The sequence below is a fragment of the Dendrobates tinctorius genome, unplaced genomic scaffold (genome assembly GCF_039654945.1).
Source record: "Dendrobates tinctorius isolate UK_male_01 unplaced genomic scaffold, ASM3965494v1 ptg000266l, whole genome shotgun sequence".
Lineage (NCBI taxonomy): Eukaryota > Metazoa > Chordata > Amphibia > Anura > Dendrobatidae > Dendrobates > Dendrobates tinctorius.
Genome location: NW_027361933.1, coordinates 423228 through 446799, shown reverse-complemented (window position 1 = coordinate 446799; position 23572 = coordinate 423228). Strand labels below are relative to the sequence as shown.

The window sequence follows — 23572 nt, the reverse complement described above, 5'->3', positions numbered from 1 at the left end:
CTCTCAGATTAGGTGGCACAAACCTGGTGAAATTTTAATCCCTATCCGACATCGGGTGTAAATGTACGCCAATGTTGGACTCCCCCCCCCCCCCCCCCCCCTTTTATGTGGGCTCCAGCACTGAGCCCACATCTTTCCCAGCTCATGTCAGCTGTTTTGAACAGCTGACATGTGCCTCTAACAGCTGCAGGTGGAATCGCGATCCACTTGCAGATATTAACCCGTTAAATGCTGTTGTCAAACTGACAGCGTCATTTAACCCGCGCTTCCAGAAAGCACCCCGGAAATCACGTCCATTGGTGACCCCGTCACGTGAACGCGGGTCACCGATGGCTCGGCATGCAGACCTCTATGGTTGTCACTGCCGAATTGCTATGAGCGCCGCCCTGTATGTAGCCATTCTGCCGATCGGGTTATGGCAGTTTCTAGTCTCCCATGGAGACTATTGAAGCATGCCAAAAGTAAAAAAAAAAAAGGAATTTTTGTGTACTCACCGTAAAATCCTCTTCTCTGAGCCACTGATTGGGGGACACAGGACCATGGGTGTTATGCTGCCTCCACTAGGAGGCTGACACTAAGTAAACACAAAAAGATTAGCTCCTCCTCTGCAGTATATACCTACATGCTGGCTCCAGCCGAACCAATCAATGACAAAGCAGTAGGTGAACGTGAACATCATACGAGGGTATAAAACATCAAAACAAGGAAAATACTCAGGCTAACAGGGTGGGTTGTTGTGAATTCTCTCTCTGGCTTCTCTCTGGTGATTACTGAAGGCAGTGGAGCTGGTCAAATTTACAGAGGGGTTGCGAGTTCTCTTTCTGGGCTCTCTCTGGTGGTTGCTGGAGGTAATGGAGCTGATCTGATTAGCAGAGGCTTGCCACCTGATAATGAGGAAGACTATTGGAGATCTAGGGTTTCAGATTGGGATTTAAGACAGCCGACTCGCTCTATCCCTGCTGGTGATTTTCTTCCTGTGCCTCCTGAGGTCTGATGTCTCCTGCTCTGTCCCTGCATGTTCAGCTAAGTGGTTCATTTGCTACTCTGTTTGCATTTGATCTGGTTTTGTCGACCTCTGCTTTGTGCGGGTCAGCCAGCTCCGGCTGGGGCTGTGCTGAATCACCGCCCATATGTTACTGCTTGTGCCAGTTTGTTTTTTCCCCTGTTATATTGGTCTCATTTTGCTTTGCTTTCAGAATATACCAGAGTGCTGATATAGTGGGGGCGAAGTCGTGCGACTTCAGTGTTTTTGTGCATCAGACGTGTTGGACTTTTGCAGGGTTTTTTGTGTAACTGCAGACAGTGTCTTTCCTTTCCAGTCCTGTCTAGTCAGTGTGGGCCTCATCATTTTCTCAGTCTATTTTTCTGCCTGCATTTGTGCTTTCATCTTGTCTCACTGACAATATATGTTTGAGGGGTATCTATTCCTTTGGGGTCTGCTCCGGGGCAGTTTAGATTTCCCCTTTCTTGCTTTAGGCTTAGTTAGCTCTTCGGCTGTGCCGAGGCATCAAGGATCATCGTAGGCATGCTCCACGGCTACTGCTAGTTGTATGGACAGGATCAGGAGTCTGCAATCTGCTTAGTTACCAACCGCTCTGGTTTTCTGTGGCTTAGCCTGGGCCTGCTATCCTCCTCAGTGAACCATTTATAACAGTGGGTGCTGTGTCCCCCAATGAGTGGTTCAGAGAAATGTATTTTACGGTGAGTACACAAAAATTCCTGTTTCTCCTTCGCCTCATTAGGGGACACAGGACCATGGGACGTCCTAAAGCAGTCCCTGAGTGGGGAACTGAGAGAACAAATCAAACCCCACATACCAACTGTCTAGAGATGCGCTACCATCACCTGCAAGATCCGTCGGCCCAGGACCGCATCTGCGGATGTTGTAATGCTTCTAGAATGTATTCAGACTGGTCCAAGTCACAGCCTTTCAAACCTGTTCCGCCAACACCTGGTGCCAAATGGCCCAAGAAGTCCCCACCGACCGAGTGGAGTGTACCTAAATCCCAGTGTATCCACCTGGCTATTGTGGACTTTGAAGCTGCAAATCCCTTCCTGTGACCCTCAGGAAGAATGAACAAGGCGTCAGTCTTACGGACGGACGTCCAAGTCTCAGAGCTCTCACCAGATCCAGAGGGTGAAAAGCCCGCTCAACACAGTGTACTGGTGCCAGGCAAAACGAGGGCAAGACAGTATCCTCTTTAAGGTGAAAGGAGGAAACCACCTTGGGCAAGAAGGACGAGGACGGCCTGAGAACCACCTTGTCCTGATGGAAAACCAAAAAAGGAGCTCAACAGGACAGTGCGGCTAACTCCGAAACCCGCCTGATTGAAGTCACCGTGACAAGAAAGGCCACCTTCCATGAAAGGTGGGTCAGAGAGACTTCCTGCAGTAGCTCGAAGAGAGACTCTTGTAGAACCCCAGGACCAAGTTAAGGTCCCAGGCATCCAACGGCATTCTATAGGGGGGCACCACATGGCAGACCCCCCTGAATGAACGTCCTCACCTGCAGCTGCTGGAACAAAACAGATAAGGCAGAGATCTGGCCTTTGAGAGAGCTAAGCGCTAGGCCTGATTCCAAATCGGTCTGAAGGAACTCTAAGATGGCGGGAATGGAGAAGAGGAGAGGACGACCGCGGTCTCTGCACCGTGAGAATAAAGTTTTCTAGGTGATAGATGCGCACCGATACAGGCTTCCAAGCGTTAAGTTAATCATGGTGGAAACCACCTCATAGGAGTACCCAGATTGAGTTAGGACCCAGGATTCAACGGGCAGGCCGTTAGACACACGGACCCTGAGTTCTGAAGGCAAATCGGACCTTGGGAGAGTAAATCTGGTTGATCCGGTATTCGCCAGGGAATATCAACGCCGAGCTGCAGCAGCTCCACGTACCGGCGTGGCCAATCCTGAGTGACTAAGATCACTGGAACGCCTTCCGTCTTGATCTTCCTGATGACCCTCGGAAGTAACAGAAGTGGGGGAAAACATGTACGGAAGCCGAAACTGATGCCACGAAGGGACAAGTGCATCCGCACCAATGGCCTCTGGATCCCGTGACCGAGCTATGAACTCAGGCACCTTGGCGTTTAGTCTTAATGCCATCAGACCCAAGTCCGGAGTCTCCCAGCGGTAACAGATCTGTTGGAAGACCTCCGGATGGAGTGACCACTTTCCCGAGGTGAGACTCTGATGGCTGAGGAAGTCTGCCGCCCAGTTTTCCACGCCTGGAATGTGCACTGCTGAGATGACTGAGTGGTTCCTCACGGCCCAGCGGAAAATGTGTTCCACCTCGCGCATTGACGCCCTGCTGCGGATGCCCCCTTGATGGCTGATATATGCCACAGCCGTGGCGTTGTCTGATTGTATTCGGATGGGGCAACCCGCCAGAAGGTGATGGAATCACCCTAATTTCCAGGACGTTGATGGGAAGACGCGACTCCCAAAGTGACCAGCGCCCCTGGGCAGTGTGATGACGAAAAACAGCTCCCCAGCCGAGAAAGTTGGCGTTGGTGGTGACCACCAGCCATAAAACCGGGAGAAAAGATTTTCCTTGGGTGAGAGAAGACCGTAAAGTCCACCAGCTGAGCGTCTGCTAGATCCGCGGAGACATGTAGCACCACCGGTTGAGGGAGAATGGGTTCCTGTCCCAGGCTGCCAGAAACACATGCAGAGGGCGGAGGCGTAAAGGGAACCGCTTCCATCGCTGCCACCATTTTGCCCAAGACCCCCATGCCGAATCGGATGGAATGAGGATATGGGCGATAAAGTGCCCGGGCTCCCTATTGAAGGACTAAGACCTTGTCTCGAGAGAGAATTACCAACCCTCTGGAGGTTGGTTCATTCCCAAAAAGGATATCTGCTGAGCTGGAACCAGAGAAGATTTGTTTAAGTTTATCAGCCATCCCAGGTGAGAAAGTGTATCCAAGGTGATATGGACGCACTCCGCGCAGGTTTGGAAAGACGGCCCCTTGATCAGGATGTCACCTAGATATGGCAGAACGACTATTCCCCGAGGGTGCAGAATGGACATGATGACCGCCATGACCTTTGTGAATACTCGAAGAGCAAGGCGGTGAACTGGAAATGTTGCTCGCAGACAGCAAAGCGCAAAAACTTCTGGTGAGGGGGGAAAAAAAAATAAATAAAAAAAAAAAAAAATTGGAATATGAAGGTAAGCATCCCTGATGTTGATGGATGCTAGGAACTCCACCTTTTCCATCGAGGTGATGACGAAACGGAGGGACTCCATCCTGAAGTGCCGGACCCTGACAAACTTGTTTAGGAGTTTCAGGTCCTGAATGAGTTGCACCGTACCGCCCTTCTTTGGAACCACGAATAAGTTCGAGTAGAACTCCTCGAACTTCTCATTTTCTGGGACCGGAATGACTCCGCTTTGGCGTAGCGAATTGATGGCTCGGTAAAATGACCAGGCCTGCACCCCTATCTTGGGGGGGCGAGAGGGGAAGAACCATGCTGAAGGGCGGGAAGAAAATTTAATTTTGCATCCGGAGGACACCAGGTCGATGACCTATTCGTCATGAACGACGGCGAGCCAGATGAGACAAAACAGAAGTAGACGACCGTCTACTCTGCTATTGTGTACCGGATAATGCCATGAGTCATTGAACCAAGAATCTATGGGACCTGGATCCCTTAGCTCTATATTGTTTAGGTCGGCTCTTCCAGGACTGGTTGGTCTTGAACAGACCTAGGGACCTTTGCCCCCACAGGGGAAGCGCCCCGATCCGGAAGAGGTGGTTGTAGTGGACCAACTGGGATTGCCGCGAAAGGACTGGAAACGTGTCTGTTGCTGACGGCGGAAGGGTCACCTAGTTTTCTGCTGGGGGAGGAATTTACTCTTTCCTCCTGTAGCGTCAGAGATAAGCTGATTCAGCTCTTCTCTAATAAGACACCCACTCTGGTAAGGCAGAGACATTAAGGACTTTTTGGACGCAGAGTCCGCTTTACATTCCCTGAGCCACAGTGCCCGTCTGATGGTGATGGTGTTTGAGGCTGCAAGTACAGCAGTTAGCCGCGTCCAGAGAAGCGTGTATCAGATAGTTCTCGGCCAGAGAGATCTGACTGGCCAGATCTGCTGCATCCTGGGGAAGGTTACTACCTTGAATGGTTCTGGTCAAGGTATCTGCCCAAGAGACCATAGCTTTAGTTACCTACATCGCGGCAAACGAAGGAGAGAGTGCCGAGCCCGAGGCTTAAAAAAAAGGAATGGGCACGGTTCTCTGACGGTCTGTGGGGTCTTTAATAGAGGAACCATCTGTTAAGGACAGAAGAGTTTTAGTGGCCAGGCGGGTTTCTGACCAGTGAAGCGTTTGTTTGGACGCTCCCTATGCTGCCGAACTGTGCCCTGAAACTCAGGATGGTTGGAAAAAACGCTATGAGGGTGTTTGGTCCTCTTGAAGGACACCGCGTGATCTGAGGCAGAATTGGAGTTATTGTCAACCTTCAAAGTCTGTTTGACGGCCTCAATGAGACTGCCCACCGTCGCCTGATAATCCGGTGAGTCTAGATCGAAGGACACGTCAGACTCGTACTCAGATTCCTGGTCTCTACAGACCCCGGGTGATGGGGAGCGAGAAACGGAGCTCACAGATGCCGAGGCGTGACAGAGACGTGCTATGGGTTCGGGTTCTAGATGCCTGTTTATTTTTTGAATGAGAACGGCCCCTGCTGGCCGACTGTTCCCGTGAGGTAGCGGAACCCTCTAAGACAGGCAGGCAAATGCCCCGACCCGTGGAGGGACTCAATCGCTTTAGCTTGTGAAGCCATGGACTGCTACAGTGACGAAGCCCACTCAGGGGGACTAGGTACAGCATAACAGTCGTAGCAGCATAACACACATGGTCCTGTGTCCCCCAATGAGGTGAAGGAGAAAAGTTTTTTAAAAGTATTAAAAAAATAAAATATATAAAAGTTCAAATCACCCCACTTTCGCCCCATTCAAAATAAAACAATAAGAAAAAAACAAACAAACATACACATATTTGGTATTGCCGCTTCCAGAATCGCCCAATCAATATAAAAAAAGAATTAACACGATCGCTAAGCGGCGTAATGACAGAAAAAAAAAAGTAAAAAAGTCAGAATTACGTTTTTTTGGTCGCCGCAACATTGCATTAAAATGTAATAAAGGGCTATCAAAAGATTGTATCTGCACCAAAATGGTAACATTAAAAAGTCAGCTCGGCGCGCAAAAAATAAGCCCTCACTCAACCCAAGATCATAAAAAAATGGAGACTCTATGGGTATCGGAAAATGTCGCAATTTTTTTTAGCAAACATTGGATTTTTTTTTCTAAAACAGAACTTAGACATGTTTGGTGTCTTTGAACTCATAATGACCTGGAGAATCATAATGGCAGGTCAGTTTTAGCATTTAGTGAACATGGTAAGAAAAAAAAAAAAAACAACTGTGGGATTGCATTTTTTTTTTTGCAATTTTACCGCACTTGAAATTTTTTTCCCGTTTTCAAGTACACAATATGGCAAAACCAATGGTGTCGTTCAAATGTACAACTCAGCCGGCAAAAAACAAGGCCTTACCCGGCCATTTTGATCAAAAAATAAAAAAGTTATGGCTCTGGGAAGAAGGGGAGCAAAATATGAAAATGGAAAACCAAAAATAGCTCTGGTCGTTAAGAGGTTAAGTAGATCTAGATCAGATTAATTTTTTTTTCTCTTCAGTTTTTATTTTCCGATTGCAGATTATTTTTAATTGTGTTTTCTATGCATGATTATTTATGTATAGGTGTAACCTTTAATTGTAATTATGATAGGTGCATGGAGGAAGGCCTTGGAGCTGCCACGAGATGAATCCAAATTAGACGAGCCAATTCATATGTGGAGGGTGCACGTCCAAGCTAGATAAGCATAGCGGAATCAGGAAAAAAGGAGATTGATGGCACTCCAGGAATAAAGAAAAAAATATATATTTCATTATGGCAAATTAAGTCATACTAAAATCAAGTTTTCTGACGCGTTTCGAGTGCCTGGTGTGCACTCTTATGACTAAGAATGCACACCAGGCACTCGAAATGCCTCAGGCAACTTGATTTTAATATGGCTTAATTTGCCACAATGAAATATATATTTTTTCTTTATTCCTGGAGTGCCGTCAATCTCCTTTTTTCCTGTAATTATGATAGTGAAAAAATGCTAAAAATTGATCTCCCCAGGTGTCTATTTTGAGGTTCAATGATATAGAAGTTTTAGGAGATTTAAAATAAAAACTTGATTTACATATTTTCTTCTTACACATTTCTTTTAAAAATGGTCTAATAACATTGGAAGTAATAAATTCTCAAAATTACTTATTCTCTCCTGGTAAATTCCCTGTTACTCCAGCGCCATTGAAATTACTGGATTCAGCGCTCACCTACAAACTATGACACAACCTCCAATGAGGCCTGTGATTGGGAACGACATCACTGTGGGACAGCTTAACATGACCAGAAGCAGAAGAGCTGAAGCTTACAGATAAGAGTACAGGTAAATATAAGTTATTTTGGTATGATCATTTCCCCCTGCTTTTTTCTTAAGAGAAAATAAGGGCGGGGGCGCAGACATAGGGCTTCACCTGGTATAAATCAATTAAAATACAAAAGTACTCTGGAGTACTCACGCTTTATGGGTTGTGTTCAGACACAACCACTCTCAACGTTTGTTGCAGTCATATAGCTGCTGCAGAGCTCGTGCAGGTGGACAGCGTCCACTAGGTATCATAAGTTGAGGATCCAAGAAAAGCACTTCTGAGCATCCGCGCTGCTTTAGTGATAAGAATTCTTCAGAAATCCATATAAATCTTTCAAGTTCTTTATTATATGTACTACAGAAACTACGCGTTTCGAGGTGCTTTTCTTGGATCCTCAACTTATGATACCTGCTTTTTTCTTGTCATTTTTAAAAGATGGCAGAACACTAACTACATTTACCTGATGACCTCCCTGATGATCCTGTGGGATATTTTGACACCTCTCTGGACAATTCTGGGACTGATCAGGACAGGGCGATGTACGTGGTACTTTTCCCATAATGGATCCTTCTGTAAGAGTACACGCAGGTTGATTTAAAATACATTGTAAACATTTTGTAATTCTCAGCACTGTGATAAGTAACTTTTGTGACTGTCAAAGTCAATGAAAGTCTCCACTTACGCAGTGATGTGAGGGTCTGGCAGCTCTCCATCATGACATCCTTGTACAGATCCTTGTGACCTTCTATGTACTCCCACTCCTCCATGGAGAAATAGATGGCGACATCCTGACACCTTATAGGGACCTGACACACATGAAGATACAGATTTAGCACATTCTTTTTATTATTTAGTACGCGCCAACATTTTCTGCAGCTTTTACATTGACATACAACTACTAGCAGCACTGTGTGCAACAGTACAGGGTGGGTCATTTATATGGATACACCTGGGTGGGCCATTTATAAAGTTGGATCCAAAATGGCAACTTCAAGATGACTGCCATGGTCACCACCCATCTTGAAAAATTTCCCCCCTTCCATATACTAATGTGCCACAAACAGGAAGCTGATATCACCAACCATTCCCATTGTATTTAGGTGAATCCATATAAATGGCCCATCCTGTATTATTGCCAGTAAAAGGACAAACACCATTATGTAAACATGACAACCATAATTTCCCCCATGCAAGGATCTGGCCTTTGATCACCTGCTACAGGTACTGTAAATGCACACAAGTCATGAAGTTTAGGAGGAGCAGATTGAGTTTGGGCTGCATAGTCATTGTCTGCTCAGAAGGAATGGAAACGAACAAATAAAAAAAAAAAAAAAAAAAAAGTATAGCTCGTGGAGGAATGAGAAGGAAAAAAGAAAGCGCAAAAACGGAAAATTGCCCTGTCAGGAAGGGGTTAACATTTAATGGTATATATATGAAACAGTCTTTTCTTCCAATCAACTACTACATTGTAACTCTGTCTCATGTAAACTTACATCATGTTATTTCCATACTGTCCTTTTCTAATTCATTGATTATTTACCATATATACTCGTATATAAGCCGACCCGTGTATAAGCTGACCCCCCTAATTTTGCCACAAAAAACTGGGAAAACTTATTGACTCGCGTATAAGCCTAGGGTGGGAAATGCAGCAGCTACAGGTAAATATCAAAAATAAAAAAAGATACCAATAAAAGTAAAATTAATTGAGACATCAGTAGGTTAAATGTTTTTGAATTTCCATATAAATCAGGAGCCCACATATAATGCTTCATACAGTTCATGATGGGCCCCATAAGATGCTCCATACAAAATACACACCATATAATGCTGCACAAAGGTTAATAATGGCTCCATAGAATAATATGCCCCATATGCTGCTCCATAAAGGTTATGGCACCATAAGATGCTCCATAGTATACCCCCCATATGCTGCCCCATAAGGTGCTCCATAGTATACCCCCATATGCTGCCCCATAAGGTGCTCCATAGTATACCCCCCATATGCTGCCCCATAGTATACCCCCATATGATGCCCCATAAGGTGCTCCATAGTATACCCACCATATGCTGCCCCATAAGGTGCTCCATAGTATACCCCCCATATGCTGCCCCATAAGGTGCTCCACAGAATCCCCTCCATATGCTGCCCCATAAGGTGCTCCACAGAATCCCCCCATATGCTGCCCAAAAGGTGCTCCACAGAATCCCCCCATATGCTGCCCCATAAGGTGCTCCATAGTATACCCCCATATGCTGCCCCATAAGGTGCTCCATAGTATACCCACCATATGCTGCCCCATAAGGTGCTCCATAGTATACCCCCCATATGCTGCCCCATAAGGTGCTCCACAGAATCCCTCCATATGCTGCCCCATAAGGTGCTCCACAGAATCCCCCCATATGCTGCCCCATAAGGTGCTCCACAGAATCCCCCCATATGCTGCCCCATAAGGTGCTCCATAGTATACCCCCATATGCTGCCCCATAAGGTGCTCCATAGAATCCCCCCATATGCTGCCCCATAAGGTGCTCCATAGAATCCCCCCCATATCCTGCACTATAAGGTGCTCCATAGAATCCCCCCCATATGCTGCCCCATAAGGTGCTCCATAGTATACCCACCATATGCTGCCCCCATAAGATGCTCCATAGTATACCCCCCATATGCTGCTGCTGCCACCGCTGGCTCAGGACCCCGGCACTGGCGATACTTACCGATCCTCCGTCAATCGCTGCGCGCCCCTGTGTCTGCAGGGTCCCTCTGTCAGTGACGTGCAGGCAGAGGGCGCGCACTGATTACGTCATCGCGCCCTCTGCTTGAACATCACAGACAGAGGATGGAAAACAGCAGAGCAGCGAGCAGTGATGGACCGGAGATCGGTAAATATAGCATATACTTACCCCCTCCTGACGCGGTCTCTGTGCAGCCCCTTCTCCCGGTCTTAGGCTCCTTCCTGCAGCAGTCACGTGGTACCGCTCATTTAAGTCATAAATATGCGCATATTCATGACTTTAATGAGCGGTACCACGTGATTGCTGCAGGAAGGAGCCTGAGACCTGGGAGAAGCGGGGGGGGGGGGCTGCAGAGACCGCGTCAGGAGGAGGGGGTAAGTATGATCAGACTCCCCCGCTCCCCCTCCCCCACCGACCCCCCGGTATATGACTCGTGTATAAGCCGAGAGGGGGACTTTCAGCCCAAAAAAATGGGCTGAAAATCTCGGCTTATAAGCGAGTATATACTGTATTTTATTTCCTTATCTTTGCAAATCATACCCTTACCCAAAAAGACATGCATTTAATTGAATTCCAACAGGTTACGTAGGCTTTTCTGCACAAGGTTCTTTTTCTAAGGCCGGGATCACACTTGCGAGAAACTCGCACGAGTCTCGCACCTCAATACCCGGTACTGCCGCCGGCACTCGGGACCGGAGTGTGCAGCTGCATGTATTTTATGCCTACTGACCACGCCATTATCTAGACATCAACACTACATGTTATGGCATGGATTTTGTAGAGCTTCGGTCCAGAAAAAATTAATTTGAATTCACAAATAACCCTTTAATTCTTCCCTCCACAGACAATATTACTGGATTGTGTCCCAGCAGCACTCACCTCTCCAGTCAGTAGATGACTGATCATGTTGGTGACTTTTAGAACCTTCTGCTCCTCGCATCTCTCATTCCCTGGTGAGTAAGGTAAAGGCTCTGTGATCTCGGTCCTGCCACATTCTTCATCCTCTTCTGATACTTTCTTGACTACTATGTAATCCTGTGAACAGAAAGACATCAATTTCGCTTAATATGCTCTCTTCACCTCCTTTTTGCCATTTTAGAATATACCACCATTTTCTGATCATGATGATTTAACTCAACATATCTCCCCATCTATAGCCTTGCTGCACAGCCCCACTTACTTTAGAACAAAATTACCCCAATGAAAAAGAAAACAAAACCCTTATCTTCCAGTATCTTTGATATCTTTGATTTTTAATGATGGAGACGAGTGATGACATGTTACATAACTCACAGAACCCCTCACCTCTCCAGTCAGCAGGTAGATTATCTCCAAAGTGATGTTTAATACCCTCTCAATAATGGGATTACTGTTTCTCTCCATCTTCGGTGGGTCAGGCAGGGCTCATGTTGTAAAGGAGACTTGAACTTCCTTACACTGCAAGGGAAAAATAAGGAAGGAATCTAAAATAATGCATGGATCAGACAATATAGGAAGGATGTCCCAGATTGATCATTACAAAGACATACACATTGCGGACAGTTGGGACCATGAGCAGACTAAAGCTTGCCGTCAGGCTACGATTGAGTAGCCATGTTATTGGGTGCCACATGAAGGTATGGTATATTAGTACAGAGAACAAGGATGTGAGTGATGACTATCCAAAAATACACTGCTAGACCTGCAGTAACAGATCTGCCTTTCCTATCCGCAGAACAGCAGCAAAACGGAACTGTAACTGAAGCACTGATGGGGCAACGGGTCCCATGGCATCTTAGGCTGTATGAGCTATGAACAAGAGTGACACCTCAATAAACCATTCTATTTCCTGCGTGTGCTCACTTTGATATGGCAAATCAGACATGGAGGTAATTATCTTAATCTGACTCCTTGTTAATTGATGTTCGAGAAGCAGGTCTGGCGGCCAACATACATAAAGTGACCCGAAGATTATGACCATTTGCATCTTGGCCAGGTGGAGGTAAATCAAGAGATGGCCAAAGTGACAGTTGGGGTAAGCCCTCATTCACGTATGTTTTTATTTTGCTTTTTGAAAGAGGAAAATCCTACTGTTTCCGTCAAGTGTGCTGGATCCAATTTTCAGCCATTGTTGGTCCATGTGTCTCTTTTTACCGCCAGAGTGCTATTTGTTTTGGTTACGATATATAGAAAAAAGGTGAATATTCTCTACCTATTAAACAGTAAAGAATGGACAGCACTTGGAGAGCAGTCAGATGACATTTGTGTGTTCCCCATCTTTTAGTGTACACATCTACTCAAATTGGCAAGTTTCTATTTGTGGAAAAAGGACATGTGAACAAACCTGTAAACTATAATGGTTCTACCTGCGAAAAACACGGATATAACAACATGCATCTTATTAAGGCCTGAAAGTAAATCCCCCCCGACATTGCAGCTAATTTTTCCAGTGTCTGACAAAAAAGTCAAACTCACACCCTCTGGTGAAAGCACACCAAGATCACAAGGATGGAGGACACATGGCACATCTAATAAACTAGGCTCTCTATGTGCTTGGCCAACTAAATCCTTGCTCCTATAGCTAAAGCAAGGCGAGCTGTCCCAGTGGTAACAGCAGCTAATTCAGTATGGAAAAGATGACGGAGGCATATCAGTTACTGCTAAAAACAAAGCAGCCCTGGGCCGACCACATGGTCGCACTTGGAGTAATGGAGTCTACTCAGATTGCACCATCTACAGACCTCCAAACCTGGAACAGTGTGACTCCACGTGTCGACAGACTGGAACAGCAGCGTTAACTCATCTAGTCTGTTATGTGAAGGCTACTCTGTCTCATCATATGTATCTGAATAGAGAGATTTTTCAGTTAGGCCAAGATTGCTCCATTTTTTTTCATCATTTGGAAAAATGCAGTTTTTCATTGTTTTCATGAGTAAACCAAAGATAACATCAAAGCAAGATGTCTGTCATATTCCGCTGCATTACACTTGCTTACAAGGCACCACTGTATACCACAGCGCTTTACATTCACAATACTCATTGGAGCTCACTAATCTAGATTCCTTATCAGGCTTTACTTATTGTGTGCATTGTAATTGCAATTTCCTTTTCTGTCACAGGGTTTTTGTCACCTAATCAGAGAGCAGCATTATGTAGAGACAGAGACCCTGATTCCAGTCATGTGTCAGTTAAGGCCCCTTTACATTTAGCGATGCACCAGCGATCCCGACCACGATACGACCCGATCTCACAGCGATGCAGCAGCGATACAGCGGTCGTTACTTACCTTTCAGACGCGGCGATCTTGACGTCCTCCCGTCCGCGTCCACGCGTCGCTCGTCGTCGCCAGCAGGAAGCCCAGCAGGAAGCGCCCGACGAGAAATGGAGCTGTGCGATCAACGACAGAAAGCGGGGGAGCCGGTCGGAGGTAAGTATCACACATAGCGATATCGCTAGCAATATCGCTAGCAATATCGCTGCTGCGTCACAAAATCGGTGATGCCTTAGCGATATTGCTAGCGATATCGATATGTGTAAAACCCCGTTTACTGGGATGCTTGCTAGAGTTTTGTTAAAATCAGTGTTTTATCAGCAGGAGAGTATCACTAGAGGACTAATTGTCGAGTGCAATGCAGTCCTTCAGTTTAGTATAATCCCCACCAGATTGGCAGCTTTCAGACTATGCACAGTGTACACTGGAAGTTGTCAATCAGTGTTGTAGGTGGGTTTATACAGAGCTCAGTATTCAGAGAACTGCTAGACAAAGCAGTGATTTTATCAACACTACAGCAAGCAGCTCAGCAAGTGACACATTACTAGAATTAAATATTTTTTTCTACTGGCTAACACGGTACCAAAACACTTTTTTTTGTATTACTAGAATTAGCACCTCTGCCCCTACATTATGCTGCTCTTAGATGGGGTAGCAAAACCTGGAGACAAATTCCATTTAATATAAAAAAAAACATCAGCAAAATAAGTCTGTATTGTACATCTCTAACAAGCTGATATTAAATATAGGTCACATGAAAACATCTCATTCTACACACTTGATATGATACACAATCATCATTACAATGCTTGATATTACCTATCTGTAGCTATACCGGTATAATCTGCTCCACATAACATACAGTCACCTGCAGATAGAGAAGATAATATATATGGCCATATACTTCACATGTAAATGCCACCATGGCATACAAACACGGAGCATATGTATAGAACCCCCACATACAGTCCTATCAGTGCACATATGTATGTACCAGCCAAACACATACCCCTGTACATAATACACAGCTGCAGCACATACATGCACACACATACTGTCCTATCAGTGCACATATGTATGTACCAGCAGTATACATACCCCTGTACATAATACACAGCTGCAGCACATACATGCACACACATACTGTCCTATCAGTGTACATATGTATGTACCAGCCAAACACATACCCCTGTACATAATACACAGCTGCAGCACATACATGCACACACATACTGTCCTATCAGTGCACATATGTATGTACCAGCAGTATACATACCCCTGTACATAATACACAGCTGCAGCACATACATGCACACACATACTGTCCTATCAGTGCACATATGTATGTACCAGCTATATACATACCCCTGTACATAATACACAGCTGCAGCACATACATGCACACACATACTGTCCTATCAGTGCACATATGTATGTACCAGCCATATACATACCCCTGTACATAATACACAGCTGCAGCACATACATGCACACACATACTGTCCTATCAGTGCACATATGTATGTACCAGCAGTATACATACCCCTGTACATAATACACAGCTGCAGCACATACATGCACACACATACTGTCCTATCAGTGTACATATGTATGTACCAGCCAAACACATACCCCTGTACATAATACACAGCTGCAGCACATACATGCACACACATACTGTCCTATCAGTGCACATATGTATGTACCAGCAGTATACATACCCCTGTACATAATACACAGCTGCAGCATATACATGCACACACATACTGTCCTATCAGTGCACATATGTATGTACCAGCTATATACATACCCCTGTACATAATACACAGCTGCAGCACATACATGCACACACATACTGTCCTATCAGTGCACATATGTATGTACCAGCTATATACATACCCCTGTACATAACACACAGCTGCAGCACATACATGCACACACATACTGTCCTATCAGTGCACATATGTATGTACCAGCTATATACATACCCCTGTACATAATACACAGCTGCAGCACATACATGCACACACATACTGTCCTATCAGTGCACATATGTATGTACCAGCTATATACATACCCCTGTACATAACACACAGCTGCAGCACATACATGCACACACATACTGTCCTATCAGTGCACATATGTATGTACCAGCTATATACATACCCCTGTACATAATACACAGCTAAAACAAAAAGCAAAAAACACAAATATCCTGAACTAAAAGTAAAAAATATACTGCAAATAATGCATAAAGGTAATAATAATAATAATAATAATAGTATTTAGTAAACATAATTTTGATCAAAATAATGTACAAGCCATCCCGCCACGTCACGGCAACCCTTGTGGGACAGTCCCTACTCTAGTATTTAAAACCTTTTCACTTGCCAAGTGGCGTGAATGTGAATAAGGGTCGAGCGGCTGAACCACTAGTAACAGCTTAGGCCAGACTGGATGGCTTTCCCAGCTCAGAAAGAGGGCGGTCACACCCATATATGCACTGAATGCACAATGACGATAATGATTATAATACACAGCTGCAGCACATACATGCACACACATACTGTCCTATCAGTGTACATATGTATGTACCAGCCATATACATACCCCTGCACATAATACACAGCTGCAGCACATACATGCACACACATACTGTCCTATCAGTGCACATATGTATGTACCAGCCATATACATACCCCTGTACATAATACACAGCTGCAGCACATACATGCACACACATACTGTCCTATCAGTGCACATATGTATGTACCAGCAGTATACATACCCCTGTACATAATACACAGCTGCAGCACATACATGCACACACATACTGTCCTATCAGTGTACATATGTATGTACCAGCCATATACATACCCCTGCACATAATACACAGCTGCAGCACATACATGCACACACATACTGTCCTATCAGTGCACATATGTATGTACCAGCAGTATACATACCCCTGTACATAATACACAGCTGCAGCACATACATGCACACACATACTGTCCTATCAGTGTACATATGTATGTACCAGCCATATACATACCCCTGCACATAATACACAGCTGCAGCACATACATGCACACACATACTGTCCTATCAGTGCACATATGTATGTACCAGCAGTATACATACCCCTGCACATAATACACAGCTGCAGCACATACATGCACACACATACTGTCCTATCAGTGCACATATGTATGTACCAGCAGTATACATACCCCTGCACATAATACACAGCTGCAGCACATACATGCACACACATACTGTCCTATCAGTGCACATATGTATGTACCAGCCATATACATACCCCTGTACATAATACACAGCTGCAGCACATACATGCACACACATACTGTCCTATCAGTGCACATATGTCTGTACCAGCCATATACATACCCCTGTACATAACACACAGCTGCAGCACATACATGCACACACATACTGTCCTATCAGTGTACATATGTATGTACCAGCAGTATACATACCCCTGCACATAATACACAGCTGCAGCACATACATGCACACACATACTGTCCTATCAGTGTACATATGTATGTACCAGCCATATACATACCCCTGTACATAACACACAGCTGCAGCACATACATGCACACACATACTGTCCTATCAGTGCACATATGTATGTACCAGCCATATACATACCCCTGCACATAATACACAGCTGCAGCACATACATGCACACACATACTGTCCTATCAGTGCACATATGTATGTACCAGCAGTATACATACCCCTGCACATAATACACAGCTGCAGCACATACATGCACACACATACTGTCCTATCAGTGCACATATGTATGTACCAGCAGTATACATACCCCTGCACATAATACACAGTTGCAGCGCATACATGCACATACATACTGTCCTATCAGTGTACATATGTATGTTCAAGCAGTATACATACCGCTGTTCATAACACACAGCTGCAGCACATACATGCACACACATACTGTCCTATCAGTGCACATATGTATGTACCAGCCATATACATACCCCTGTACATAATACACAGCTGCAGCACATACATGCACACACATACTGTCCTATCAGTGCACATATGTCTGTACCAGCCATATACATACCCCTGTACATAACACACAGCTGCAGCACATACATGCACACACATACTGTCCTATCAGTGTACATATGTATGTACCAGCCATATACATACCCCTGTACATAACACACAGCTGCAGCACATACATGCACACACATACTGTCCTATCAGTGTACATATGTACCAGCCATATACATACCCCTGTACATAATACACAGCTGCAGCACATACATGCACACATACTGTCCTATCAGTGCACATATGTATGTACCAGCCATATACATACCCCTGCACATAATACACAGCTGCAGCACATACATGCACACACATACTGTCCTATCAGTGCACATATGTATGTACCAGCCATATACATACCCCTGCACATAATACACAGCTGCAGCACATACATGAACACACATACTGTCCTATCAGTGCACATATGTATGTACCAGCAGTATACATACCTCTGTACATAATACACAGGTGCAGCACATACATGCACACACATACTGTCCTATCAGTGCACATATGTATGTACCAGCAGTATACATACCCCTGCACATAATACACAGCTGCAGCACATACATGCACACACATACTGTCCTATCAGTGCACATATGTACCAGCCATATACATACCTCTGTACATAATACACAGCTGCAGCACATACATGCACACACATACTGTCCTATCAGTGCACATATGTATGTACCAGTAGTATACATACCCCTGCACATAATACACAGCTGCAGCACATACATGCACACACATACTGTCCTATCAGTGCACATATGTATGTACCAGTAGTATACATACCCCTGCACATAATACACAGCTGCAGCACATACATGCACACACATACTGTCCTATCAGTGCACATATGTATGTACCAGCCATATACATACCCCTGTACATAATACACAGCTGCAGCACATACATGCACACACATACTGTCCTATCAGTGCACATATGTATGTACCAGCCATATACATACCCCTGCACATAATACACAGCTGCAGCACATACATGCACACACATACTGTCCTATCAGTGCACATATGTATGTACCAGTAGTATACATACCCCTGCACATAATACACAGCTGCAGCACATACATGCACACACATACTGTCCTATCAGTGTACATATGTATGTACCAGCCATATACATACCCCTGCACATAATACACAGCTGCAGCACATACATGCACACACATACTGTCCTATCAGTGTACATATGTATGTACCAGCCATATACATACCCCTGTACATAATACACAGCTGCAGCGCCAGCACACATACTGTCCTATCAGTGTACATATGTATGTACCAGCCATATACATACCCCTGCACATAATACAAAGGTGCAGCACATACATGCACACACATACTGTCCTATCAGTGCACATATGTATGTACCAGCAGTATACATACCCCTGTACATAATACACAGCTGCAGCACATACATGCACACACATACTGTCCTATCAGTGTACATATGTATGTACCAGCCATATACATACCCCTGCACATAATACACAGCTGCAGCACATACATGCACACACATACTGTCCTATCAGTGCACATATGTATGTACCAGCAGTATACATACCCCTGCACATAATACACAGCTGCAGCACATACATGCACACACATACTGTCCTATCAGTGCACATACAGTGCCTACAAGTAGTATTCAACCCCCTGCAGATTTAGCAGGTTTACACATTCGGAATTAACTTGGCATTGTGACATTTGGACTGTAGATCAGCCTGGAAGTGTGAAATGCACTGCAGCAAAAAAGAATGTTATTTCTTTGTTTAATTTTTTTTTTAAATTGTGAAGTTTATTCAGAGGGTCATTTATTATTCAACCCCTCAAACCACCAGAATTCTGTTTGGTTCCCCTAAAGTATTAAGAAGTATTTCAGGCACAAAGAACAATGAGCTTCACATGTTTGGATTAATTATCTCTTTTTCCAGCCTTTTCTGACTATTTAAGACCCTCCCCAAACTTGTGAACAGCACTCATACATGGTCAACATGGGAAAGACAAAGGAGCATTCCAAGGCCATCAGAGACAAGATTGTGGAGGGTCACAAGGCTGGCAAGGAGTACAAAACCCTTTCCAAGGAGTTGGGCCTACCTGTCTCCACTGTTGGGAGCATCATCCGGAAGTGGAAGGCTTATGGAACTACTGTTAGCCTTCCACGGCCTGGACAGCCTTTGAAAGTTTCCTCCCGTGCCGAGGCCAGGCTTGTCCGAAGAGTCAAGGCTAACCCAAGGACAACAAGGAAGGAGCTCCGGGAAGATCTCATGACAGTGGGGACATTGGTTTCAGTCAATACCATAAGTAATGTACTCCACCGCAATGGTCTCCGTTCCAGACGAGCCCGTAAGGTACCTTTACTTTCAAAGCGTCATGTCAAGGCTCGTCTACAGTTTGCTCATGATCACTTGGAGGACTCTGAGACAGACTGTTTCAAGGTTCTCTGGTCTGATGAGACCAAGATCGAGATCTTTGGTGCCAACCACACACGTGACATTTGGAGACTGGATGGCACTGCATACGACCCCAAGAATACCATCCCTACAGTCAAGCATGGTGGTGGCAGCATCATGCTGTGGGGCTGTTTCGCAGCCAAGGGGCCTGGCCATCTGGTCCGCATCCATGGGAAGATGGATAGCACGGCCTACCTGGAGATTTTGGCCAAGAACCTCCGCTCCTCCATCAAGGATCTTAAGATGGGTTGTCATTTCATCTTTCAACTAGACAACGACCCAAAGCACACAGCCAAGAAAACCAAGGCCTGGTTCAAGAGGCAAAAAATCAAGGTGTTGGAGTGGCCTAGTCAGTCTCCTGACCTTAACCCAATTGAAAACTTGTGGAAGGAGCTCAAGATTAAAGTCCACATGAGACACCCAAAGAACCTAGATAACTTGGAGAAGATCTGCATGGAGGAGTGGGCCAAGATAACTCCAGAGACCTGTGCCGGCCTGATCAGGTCTTATAAAAGACGATTATTAGCTGTAATTGCAAACAAGGGTTATTCCACAAAATATTAAACCTAGGGGTTGAATAATAATTGACCCACACTTGTATGTTTAAAATTTAAATGAGTAACATAACTTTTTGGTTTGTAAGATTTATGCATCTGTTAATAAATCCTGCTCTTGTGTGAAGTTTGAAGGCTCTAACTTATTTGCATCTTATCAAACCTGCTAAATCTGCAGGGGGTTGAATACTACTTGTAGGCACTGTATGTATGTACCAGCAGTATACATACCCCTGCACATAATACACAGCTGCAGCACATACATGCACACACATACTGTCCTATCAGTGCACATATGTATGTACCAGCAGTATACATACCCCTGTACATAATACACAGCTGCAGCACATACATGCACACACATACTGTCCTATCAGTGCACATATGTATGTACCAGCAGTATACATACCCCTGCACATAATACACAGCTGCAGCACATACATGCACACACATACTGTCCTATCAGTGTACATATGTATGTACCAGCCATATACATACCCCTGTACATAATACACAGCTGCAGCACATACATGCACACACATACTGTCCTATCAGTGCACATATGTATGTACCAGCCATATACATACCCCTGTACATAATACACAGCTGCAGCACATACATGCACACACATACTGTCCTATCAGTGTACATATGTATGTACCAGCCATATACATACCCCTGTACATAATACACAGCTGCAGCACATACATGCACACACATACTGTCCTATCAGTGTACATATGCATGTACCAGCAGTATACATACCCCTGTACATAATACACAGCTGCAGCACATACATGCACACACATACTGTCCTATCAGTGCACATATGTATGTACCAGCCATATACATACCCCTGTACATAATACACAGCTGCAGCACATACATGCACACACATACTGTCCTATCAGTGCACATATGTATGTACCAGTAGTATACATACCCCTGTACATAATACACAGCTGCAGCACATACATGCACACACATACTGTCCTATCAGTGTACATATGCATGTACCAGCAGTATACATACCCCTGTACATAATACACAGCTGCAGCGCCAGCACACATACTGTCCTATCAGTGCACATATGTATGTACCAGCAGTATACATACCCCTGTACATAATACACAGCTGCAGCACATACATGCACACACATACTGTCCTATCAGTGCACATATGTATGTACCAGCCATATACATACCCCTGTACATAATACACAGCTGCAGCACATACATGCACACACATACTGTCCTATCAGTGCACATATGTATGTACCAGCCATATACATACCCCTGTACATAATACACAGCTGCAGCACATACATGCACACACATACTGTCCTATCAGTGCACATATGTATGTACCAGCCATATACATACCCCTGTACATAATACACAGCTGCAGCACATACATGCACACACATACTGTCCTATCAGTGCACATATGTATGTACCAGCTATATACATACCCCTGTACATAATACACAGCTGCAGCACATACATGCACACACATACTGTCCTATCAGTGTACATATGCATGTACCAGCAGTATACATACCCCTGTACATAATACACAGCTGCAGCGCCAGCACACATACTGTCCTATCAGTGCACATATGTATGTACCAGCAGTATACATACCCCTGTACATAATACACAGCTGCAGCACATACATGCACACACATACTGTCCTATCAGTGCACATATGTATGTACCAGCCATATACATACCCCTGTACATAATACACAGCTGCAGCACATACATGCACACACATACTGTCCTATCAGTGCACATATGTATGTACCAGCCATATACATACCCCTGTACATAATACACAGCTGCAGCACATACATGCACACACATACTGTCCTATCAGTGCACATATGTATGTACCAGCAGTATACATACCCCTGCACATAATACACAGCTGCAGCACATACATGCACACACATACTGTCCTATCAGTGTACATATGTACCAGCCATATACATACCCCTGTACATAATACACAGCTGCAGCACATACATGCACACACATACTGTCCTATCAGTGCACATATGTATGTACCAGCCATATACATACCCCTGTACATAATACACAGCTGCAGCACATACATGCACACACATACTGTCCTATCAGTGCACATATGTATGTACCAGCAGTATACATACCCCTGTACATAATACACAGCTGCAGCGCCAGCACACATACTGTCCTATCAGTGCACATATGTATGTACCAGCAGTATACATACCCCTGTACATAATACACAGCTGCAGCGCCAGCACACACATAATACTGCACCGCCCCGTCTGTACGCATATTACAGCACAAGAGGCAACGCACCCGCGCCACTAACTTCCAGCATCTACAGACGTTGGATCCCATCTGCTTCAGGACCTTTGATGATGTCACAGTCATGTGATCAATCACGTACACATAGAAAGCAGAAAACGTTGCATCCTTGTGAGTGTAGGACCTTGCAGGATGCAAAGTCATGTGATCATTGTGGGCGGAGTCGGATGATTCTTCTGAGACTGTAGCTGTAAAATACTCTAGTGGCTGTGCCTGGGGCTGTGTGTGGCAGAACTGTGCGTCAGTGCCGGGCATTGTGCTGTGTGTTGCAGAGCAGTGCGTCAGTGCCGGGCATTGTGCTGTGTGTGGCAGAGCTGTGCGTCAGTGCCGGGCATTGTGCTGTGTGTGGCAGAGCTGTGCGTCAGTGCCGGGCATTGTGCTGTGTGTGGCAGAACTGTGCGTCAGTGCCGGGCATTGTGCTGTGTGTGGCAGAGCAGTGCGTCAGTGCCGGGCATTGTGCTGTGTGTTGGCAGAGCAGTGCGTCAGTGCCGGGCATTGTGCTGTGTGTGGCAGAGCTGTGCGTCAGTGCCGGGCATTGTGCTGTGTGTGGCAGAGCAGTGCGTCAGTGCCGGGCATTGTGCTGTGTGT

The 23572-nt window shown here is 45.1% G+C and overlaps 1 protein-coding gene across 9 annotated transcripts in view; it reads right to left on the bottom strand.

Moving 5' to 3' along the window:
• Positions 1–23115, bottom strand: part of LOC141069559 (uncharacterized) — a 55399-nt gene extending 32284 nt beyond the window's left edge. For 2 of the 9 annotated variants that reach the window (XM_073559208.1, XM_073559217.1), the window contains exons 1-6: positions 22884–23027; positions 14295–14343; positions 11531–11662; positions 11105–11260; positions 8172–8295; positions 7950–8059 (exon numbers count right to left, since the gene is read on the bottom strand). In XM_073559208.1, the coding sequence (XP_073415309.1) occupies positions 7950–8059; positions 8172–8295; positions 11105–11260; positions 11531–11608 (468 nt within the window). In that variant the 5' untranslated portion in view covers positions 11609–11662; positions 14295–14343; positions 22884–23027. Of the gene's footprint in view, positions 1–7949; positions 8060–8171; positions 8296–11104; positions 11261–11530; positions 11663–13490; positions 13513–14294; positions 14344–14484; positions 14510–18834; positions 18858–22883 lie in introns of those variants that run through there. The other 7 variants (XM_073559209.1, XM_073559211.1, XM_073559210.1 and 4 more) reach the window with 7 other exon arrangements.
• Positions 23116–23572: the final 457 nt, after the last annotated feature.